Source organism: Melanotaenia boesemani, chromosome 10, assembly GCF_017639745.1.
Source record: "Melanotaenia boesemani isolate fMelBoe1 chromosome 10, fMelBoe1.pri, whole genome shotgun sequence".
Lineage (NCBI taxonomy): Eukaryota > Metazoa > Chordata > Actinopteri > Atheriniformes > Melanotaeniidae > Melanotaenia > Melanotaenia boesemani.
This window is the reverse complement of record NC_055691.1, coordinates 17,383,080-17,392,920: the sequence shown is the minus strand read 5'-3', so window position 1 is coordinate 17,392,920 and position 9,841 is coordinate 17,383,080. Positions and strand designations below refer to the sequence as shown.

The window sequence follows — 9,841 nt, the reverse complement described above, 5'->3', positions numbered from 1 at the left end:
TCTTTGGATTCCAGACACCAGCTGCTGCAAACACTTGGTTGCTGCTCATCAGTAGCTTTTAAATGGCTGTTCTCTTAATATGATGCATTTATCTGACAGAGACTTTTGTTGCCTTTCATGCCTTTATCTGACCAAATCTGTTTGCTCTCTAAATCACACACAAACATTTTAACAGTGCAATGATCTAATTTAAATTCTCATGAAATGTCAAATATTTTTTTACAAGGCATTGCACTATTTCACTCTTTTCTTTTTCATAAAGGTCCTTTATTTTACCCACACTTTGTGGAAACTGTAACTTGTCTTACAATGTGGAACAACCTCTTTAAAGCATCTCTATATAACTTTCCAACTTTAATTTGACTTGTTATAATGGTACATTGATATTTGACATGCAGCATCTGGAGGCTGCGAAACCATCACATCACAACTGCATTTTGTGCTACGATACTGGGCCATACACCAGCAACTGGCTATCAAAACACTGGCCATTTTGATCACACGCTATTGATTTTTCAGCAAAGAAATGCAAAAGGACATTATTAGAAGAAGCAAGGAAAAGAAAGAAACTGGAGGAGCAAGAGATAATACAAGAGTCAACATCAAATTGACTTTTAGTATCTGGGGAGAGCTCATAGAAGAGGCAGGAAGTAAGACAAGCTGAATTAACCTTTATTAGTGGGCTCAACAGTGTGAAAATGTCTTCAGTAATGGGTTCAGTTGCTGAAGTTCAGTAATGGGTCTTAAAGTAGTTTCCCCTTCCCTTGGAACACAGTGTAGTCTCCTCACATCCTAGATGTTTACAGATAGTTGTTAAAAGAAAAAGATTTGTGACACAATGGTAAATGCTGTTCCAGCTTTTTTGTGTGTTGCTGCCATGAAATTCAGATTGAGTGAACATTTTCCATGAAATTGTTAAATGTCTTAGTTGTTTATGTTCTAGTGAAAAAAATATGGGTTTATGAGATTTACAAATCACTGCATTCCATTTTTATTTACTTTTTACTCAGTTTCCCAACTTCTTTGGAATTGGGGTTGTATAACGTTGGCCCACTAGAGATAATTTACTTAATCTGCAGTTCCAAGTAATTGTAGAGTTAGAAGAGTGAAAGAGAGCGTTTGGCATCTTCATTCTTTCTTTGTCTCACTGCCTAAAATGGAAAAACACGCACTGAAAAAGAGGCTTGGATGTGAAAGTCTGGGGACTCACATTGGTTTTTCAGTTACCCCGTGAGGTTCAGGCTATAGAGAATCCACAGCATGTGCTACACATATGCAAAAATTACATGAATGTTTTCAGAATATATATATATATATATATATATATATATATATATATATATATATATATATATATATATATATATATATATATATATATATATAATGCTCTTTCAAATGCTTTTTCAGAGCAGGTGAACAGTGTCCTTGTTCCTCAAACTGGAAGGCAAACTTGAGAAGCTGAAATTTAAATAGGAGAAATTTGGGTCAGCTTCTGTTCTGCATTTATAAGCATATCTGCTTTACAACACCAGAGGGAGATGAAGAGCACAGAGATCCATCTGTTCTATTTCCAAGCCTTCCCCTCCTCACCCTGATCAGAGTCACAGGGGTGCTGGAGTCTATCCAGGCTGTCATAGGATAACAGATAGCTACACCCTGGACATCTGTCCCTAGGAATTTAGAAATAAAAGATGCACACTGAATGTTCTGGACACTGTTTACTTTGCCCTACTAGACATCTGCTGTTTTTAAGTTAGTGGACCAGTGTTGGATAGGAATGCTTCTGGATGCGTGGAGATCCTAAGACAACTTACACTCCAACATACACACAGTAGATGCATAAACATTTTTTGCACATGCATGCACCATTGATAATCTATGGATCCAATCAATAGCAACCCCTTTAATCTTCTAAGGGTTAAGGTTAATGCTTGTATAAATGGAGGAGTCAATAAAAATAGAAATACATATTTTGTCCTATAGTTTTGTTTTGTTTGTTTGTTTTTTTTTTTTTTTTTTTACATATTATTAAATGGTATTAACAATTGTTTTTATTCTAACATTGTGTCACAAGGGTTTTTTAGAGAGAAAGTAGCAAAACTAACACTTCAGTTCAGGATATTCCCTCATGACTTAAACCCAGTAAAGTTAATGTTCTTGTTTCTATTGGATTAGTATTCACATTTGGCTAACTGATGTTTAACTAATGATGTATTTGTGGCATAAAAAGAAACAGTTTTTACTTTCTAACATGTTAATATTTATTTAAACATTTATTATTCATTTATTATAACATTTTTATAACATTATTATAACATTTATCATTATCATTTATTTAAACATCCAATATGTGAAAAGAACTTCTAAATTAAACATTAAAATTTTATAAAGAGCCAAATACTTTTGCTATTACCTGACACAAATGTCTTAAATAGAATCATTGATGCCCAACTTTAGCTGAACTCTACTTTATTTACTACTAACTGAATGCACACACTTAAATATGCCTGTTGGTGTGAACCCATATTTGTATTTAAGTTGTTTTTTTTTATTTTCAAGTGAACATTCAGTTTTCCTTGGATTTTACTCCTGCATATTTCTAAAATATTAAACATCTCAAAACTCTTAGCAGTAACCAGAAAGAGACTAGACCAAGAAACTGTCCAATACAAAGCAGCCATTAAATGACAAATGATCCATAAACATGAGATAAAATGTAAGATAAAAACCAGACATATTCACAATACCACAAACAGGTTGCTTAGCATAATATTCTCCAGGCTGTGGGTGGAATCACTGAGCAGACACTTTCCATGTAGTTGAGAGGACTCTTGTTTCAGTTTAAATATTGTACCAGATATTAGTCGTGCTGACTGTGATGTGAGAGCACATCACTCAAAAAACATAACCAAGATGGAAATGTGCTCTATTTAACCTCATTGAAGTGGGAGCCTTCATTCAGTGCCATCTAATAAACCTTTTCTGACCTCAACCACCTTTTAGATAAAGCCTTCCTGTCTCCTCACACCCATCTCCTAGATTGTTTGTATTACAAACATGAGAAATTATAAGCTTGGGTAGCAGACTGTATCAACTGGCTTTGTACACATTTTGGGATATGGCAACCCTTTGAGTGCTTTCCAAATGTATTAAATCTAAAACTATTAAACAAATATTTAAAATAAAATCAGAATATCTTGGATTGAATGGAACTATAATACAGCAGGCATATATTATCATAAAAAGCCTTGGAAGTGTTTATTAAGTATGCAAGGGAATAAATAAAGCCATGTTAATAGCAAATAAAAATGAATGAACTACCTTTAATCAAGCAAAAACCTGCAAAAGATGTCTATAAAACTATTTACTGTCTAATGCAGTTTTAACTTTTCTAACATTTTCTGTCTGAAAGCTCAGTTTTTAAAACTGGTTTAACCAAATATTCACCACTTTCTAACTTGGGATTAACATTGTTCTTTGTTCTGGGTGCTTCCTGCATATTTTGAAAACATAAACTATGCTTGGCTGCATTTTAATTTTCTGTTGTTTGCAGAGGCCAGACAGAGCTCGAACAGAGTGTCAAATCGTTTTAGAGCAAATCTTAATAATTGAGTTTAAACATATACAATTTTGCAGACTTATAGAGTTAAACTAGTAGACAATGAAAAATGAACTCAGCTTCTTGAGTAGGTACTGATGCTGCTGACATTTCTGAAGGATTTCCTCAGTATTAGAAGAAAATCTTGTAACTTGTACCAAAGTACCTGTACTCCACCACCATCTCCACCAGTTCACCTTGGATGCTGGTGGTACCAGCCAGCTGCCAGCTATCTTTGCTTAGTAGAGAAATGTCCCAATGAGATCTTTTGTCTTGTTTACATAGAGTTCAAGACAGGAACTTTCAAACCAGGTGACAAACTCCTGCAGAGCACAGCTGTGATGTAATGTAGGGGCAGAAAGCAGGACTGTGTCGTAAGAAAACTTCACCAGATGACAGGCTGAGTGGACTTGCAGTCCGAGATGTAGAAAATGTAGAGCAGGGGTCACCAACTCCAGTCCTTGAAGGCTACCACCCTGAAGGTTTTAGATGTTTCCCTGCTACAACACACCTGACTCAAATCAATGGCTCATTGACAGAAAATGATAACCTAGGCCTGAGGCAATACTAAAACACATAGTACATTGGTACATATAACAACATTACAAGATCACACAATTTTATATACAATATACAATATTGTATATATATATATAAAAAAGTAAATTTACAACAACTGCAATGAAACATTGATTCCAAAATTCTCAGGAGCAATTATTAGCAGGAGCAGCGATCACAGATGATCTAATGCAACAAGTTTGTTCAAAAGGAAAACAGAACAAATGAACTGAGATTTCTGTTGTAACTGGTTCCAGTCATTAGAGGCTGCAAATTGAAATGCTAATTTTCCAAACGATGTACAGGCTTTTTGGATGAATAAGTTAACAAAGTTAATGGAACGTAAATGATGGTCTTTATTATTATTATGGATAATAAGTAAAGAGCTGAGGTAAGCAGGGTTTTTGCTATCTAAAGTTTTAATAAATAAACTGATAGCAAAAGATTACTCTCTGGGAATGAACTGACCTGACTACCACTTGACTAGAGAATACAGATTACGGTGATGGGTGCTGAAAGGAGCACTTGTGACAAAGTGGATGGCAACATGGTTATGACATCCAGTTTATTGAGAAGAGTCTTCAAAGCAGTTCTATAGATTATATCACCATAATCAAATATAATCCATGAAAATAACTGGTGGTTCAGGTGAAAGATGGATGTTAACTTCTCAGCAAGGACATGTATTAACGTGATATTAAATGCAGAAGAGAAGTCTGTCATCACAATCCTGGAGATGATATCTGGGGACTTAAGGTGTTTGTGAATGGTGGTGAGGATAAATATTTACACATCACCCATCCCCCTGCCAGCCCTGTATATAAACTAAACTGGGTCCATCAGTGGATCAGTAATGCCGGATGACACGGCTTTTAACAATCCTCTGGATATAGTGTCTGCACAGTTTCTGTCATGGACTCCTTGTACTCTTTGTCAGATCATTGCCTTTTCATCCTATTATAATGTATCTGCCAACAGATTGTGTGCAGGGACACTATGCACATCCGAACTTCCCTTTGAAGATTTTAAGATTTAAATGTTTGTTTTGGGGACTAAGCCAGGTTTGGTTCCTACTATAAATGTAAAAAAGCTTGAAGGTTAAAGTCTTGATGGATTAAAAAGAAAGTTTTCAGACAAAGGTGGCAATATTTGCTGCTTAGAAACTCTTTGATTTTTCAAATGTGGCTTTAAATAATAAGTGTGTAGATAGTCTTCAGACATTTATCAGACTCATATTTGCTAAAATCCATCTCTTGTAGCCAGAATTGAGTTATGACCTTTCCTTAGACAGAGCCCTGTTAAAAATCATAGCATACGTCTTGCAGTGAGACAGTGAAACTAAATCAGTCAGAAGTACTTTCCTTAAATTAATTGAGAAAAATTATCTTTCTGTGATGCTCCTGCACATTAATCTATCTCCTCTGAATATAGAAACTAGGTTACAGAAGAAATAGGGTGGAAAGTGCATGCAAGTATCATATCAGTCTGTTTCACCAGTAAATGATGACAAATATTCAAAGTACTCCCACACTTCATTTCAGTGACACAGCTGTTTCCAGAGTTTGGCTGTGATTCTGAATGTGGTTATGGACAAAAGGTCTCCAAAAAGGGGGGAAAATTGACTAATGGTGTGTGTGTTTGTTTAAGGGATGACAACATGTATGGAGACCTATCATGTGCTACCATCTGGTCATTATCCATCCTGCCCATTGCTTGGACAACTCTAAGTGGCTGTCATTAAAATAAATGCTGTTGTGCTTTGTTCCATATCAGATGTGACTTTTAAGTTTATGGTGGTTACATCCTCTGACACGTGGCCTTGTATTTCTTCTCACATGCATTAGAAGATAAGGGTTGCTATTACTAAATAAATACCCAAGCACGAAATGTGCATACATGTTAAGGTTTATATATGAGGCAGATGATATTCCTTATTTATTTCTATTGTCTACCAATTGTTTAGAAACACCAAAAATGGGGGGAAAAATCATCCAATGCAGTTATTCCTCTGCAGACCTTTTGTGTTCAAAAACTTATAACTGTATATAAAATCTAAACACTGAGGTTTAAAGTCAGAATTAAAGTCCATCCAAAATATATATTTTTGGTGCTTAAACAAGGTTATATGTAATAAAAGCAAGACTCACAAATGTATTTTCATTGGATTTGTCAAGAAAAAGAAGAAATATATATTAAACACAACACTATCTGTATCTCCAATCCCATTCTCTCTCAAGTGCTGACATCTGAGCTATGTCCCTCTGAGACTAGTTATGCAGCACTTGAGCCAATCTTCCTCTGAGGGTCCTGCAGATTCCCTTAATCAGTCTATTTTCAGTCTAGCTGCATGTAAGTGAAGCAGGTTCTCATCTAAGACCCCCCAAAGCATTATCTCCATCTGCATGTTGCTGCTTAGTTGCACTTGGATGGGAGTTTTGATGTTATTTTCATCACCAAGTGGATTAAGAGAGGAGGGTTATTAACAACAGGAGGGTTGCTCTCCAGCAACTCTCTGGCAGGCACTTTTCTCAGCAGGCGCAAGGTTGTTGTGGCTGAGTTCACTGATGAAAACCCGACATTACTCAAAGTGCGTCAGCAGCCGCACAGCAGCCACAGGTCAAGTAATACTGAATGTTCATACAGGGGTCAGACGTCAGCTTATCTTAACAATAACAAGCTATTTACCACTTCCTGCTGTCTGTTATCCAAACTGTATCTAAAGACGTTGAGATTGTAATACATCACTTCTCTTAATGTCTCTGTCGTGTAATTTTGCAGAGAACGCCTGTTTTTTTTTATTGCCAGCAAAGTAAAAATGAAGTGTTATTGAAGACAGATTTTTCAGTGGATAATGCATGACATTATCTTCTAGAGTTTTTTTTTCTTCTTACAGCTTATTCAAACAGAAAACAAGAAAACAGAAACTTATTCAGTGTACTTGAAAATATTTATTAAGGTAAATATAACAAATATATGTACAAAGTACAACACACTCAAAGTATAAAGGTTATAATTTTCTTTGAAAGTCAAAGTGACTAGGAGTCAGAAAGAGACACAAAATATTACATCTATAACCCACTTGGTTATGAATGAAATTATAAAATAAATACAGACATTTAGACAGACTGCTCAGGAATCGAAGTAAGAACACTGATTTCACTGATGGCGAAGCTGAAAAACAAAGAGTATAGACTCTTGACAAAGCTTTGCACTAGTACTCTGTTTCAGTGACAGCCAGGTCACTTTCAATGGATTTAGCTATTATTTACAGTGTATTAAGTCACAATACTAACATTTTTAACAGTCCTTTCTATCAGTGGTCAAGTAGAAAAATCTGGATTGAAACAAAAATAGTAATACTACTTCAAATGGAAAAATATCATCTATCTTTCATCTTTCAAGTTTTTTTTTCAGGCATCTACAGTAGAAAAGGAATACATTTGAAGAATGGTGTGTTCAACACTGCGTCATCAGCTACCTTCTTTACACGCATCACGTCTGGACAGCAGTAAAACCAGCCTGTGGCAGAGAAGTTTACACATATGCATTAAGTGCAGCTTCGGGCTGTATGGTGACATGTTAGTATGTACTAAATGCAGACTTTTGCATGACAACAGCAGCTCACACACACAGGCAGGCTGGTGGGTAGGCCAGTTTAGGTCAGTTCAGTTGGCCTCCGTCTGAAGTGGCGAGTGAAGCAGTTAACATAAGAGCTTGGAGATGTGTATGCTGAACCCCTCACTGGGTGGAGTCGGAGTCGCTGGAGTCCAGGCTGGCTTGTGTGGATGTAGGGGTGAGGCTGCGATGGGCAGCCGGTAGGCAGTGGAGGGTCTGTGTGCTCCGCCGGAGGTTCTCCAGGGATTGCAAAAAGGAGCGGCGTGCCCTCTCTTCTTCGAGGGGGGAAGACCCTTCTTCTTCTACTTCTGCGATCTCAGCAAAGGTGACAGGCTGTGTTTTGAAGCGAGCCTCGCGGGGTCGACGAGCGCGACTCTTACCCTTTGCTGGGACCTTTGGGACGGGCAGCTGCTGGGGGAACTCCTCCATAGTTGAGGCCATAAGATGAGCTGGCAGGACGTGAAAGCTGGAGGCTTCCATAGCCATCTGACGCACAGCAGCCATGGTTGAACAGGAGCCAAATGAAATTAAATCAAACTTAAATCAGAAAAAGTCTTAAACTTTTTTTTGCTCTTTCAAGAACCTTGTCCTGGTTGAAGAGTAATCTCTGTCTCAGGCGCTAAAAAGCAAGAGTCCATCCAATGTCCGGCCAAACAATCAGTCCACAAACCTCCAAAACACTGAAGGATATCTGTTTTGAAAAAAGGTTTTAAACTACACTTATCAGCCTCCTTTTTTCTCCTCTCAGCTTTGCTGGAACCCGCTGTCTGTGTCTCTCGTTTGGTACATTGGTATCAGTCAGCTGGAACTACTGCCACAAGCTGCTCCAGCTTTCTCTTTTATAGCAGCTCACAACCCACTCCGGCTCTTTCTCTCTCCCTGTGTTTGCCAGGTCCCTCCCACTCTCCCTCTGTCCCTCTCAGTCATGGTTCCGGTCGCTGTATTTGTCAGCCCCTCAAAATAAACATATGAGAAGACAATATCTGTTTGTATGTTGGGTGTTAGAGCTTTTATACATTTACTGTGGAGGAAAGGGAGGAAGACAAAGGTAGAGTTATTAAGTGCTCCAAATCAAAGGTTAAGAAACTATATTGCTTTTACAAATTTTAAACTTGATCATTCAAGATGTTGTTCTGTTTGTACTTTATAGTCTATTTTTATCCCCTGAGATGTAACTGTGTCTACGTATGCTGACCAATGTCAAATTCCATACATGTTATTAGCTCTCTGCTTTACTTGCCAGGTTGGACATAGTAGACATGTATATGAATTGTACTAAATAAACTCACATTTAACTCACAATAACATCTTTTATCATTTATCACAGAAAAAATACACATGCATAATGAAAGTTCATATGTCCCAAGTGTTTGGAGCAAAACATGACTGACAGGTATCTTTATAGTCTTTAAACTGTAAATATGTAAACATGTGGGAGAGAAAAATAGTGGAAGTAATGACAGTCCTTTTGCTGATAAAATGTATTACCACAGGGAAGATGAATATGCAAATTTGCATGTAAAAGGGCAAGAAGCACTCGCAATATGTAGTCAGGTATACAAACCCTTTTTGCCTTGAAGTAGCAGCTAGGTAACCAGCAAATACTGAATAAGTACATTTAAATTAGCATAAATTAATAATAACAACAAAGCCCATCAGTCCTTAGATTTGGAGCTACCAGATGGAAAAAAAAAACAAAACAAAACAGAATTTCTGAATTTTCATCTTCATCTTTCTATTATCTTTTCACTCAACATTTGTAGTTTGATTGATCAGGTTTAGATTAGATTAGAGATTAGATTGGACTTTATTAATCTCACAGTGGAGAAATTCACTCGTAATATATATATATATATATATATATATATAAGTATATTAGATTTCTTATTTTATCTACATAAAATGAGAAAACTTTTCTATGGGTCTAAAAGCCTGTGATGTTACACCACATTCCCATGATAAATTTGTGATCCTTACCTTTTGGTAACACTTAGACTGTAAAGCTGTAGCAGTGTGTCTCAGAACATAAGTTTCTGTATCTGGTGAAGTCTACATTCACTTCTTTAA

The 9,841-nt window shown here is 36.7% G+C and overlaps 1 protein-coding gene across 1 annotated transcript; it reads right to left on the bottom strand.

The window, feature by feature from the left end:
* Window positions 1–7,087: 7,087 nt before the first annotated feature.
* On the bottom strand, window positions 7,088–8,617 carry c10h11orf96 (chromosome 10 C11orf96 homolog). Its single transcript, XM_041996228.1, has one exon. The coding sequence runs from the start codon at window positions 8,276–8,278 to the stop codon at window positions 7,898–7,900; it is 381 nt and encodes a 126-aa protein (XP_041852162.1). The 5' UTR covers window positions 8,279–8,617; the 3' UTR covers window positions 7,088–7,897.
* Window positions 8,618–9,841: the final 1,224 nt, after the last annotated feature.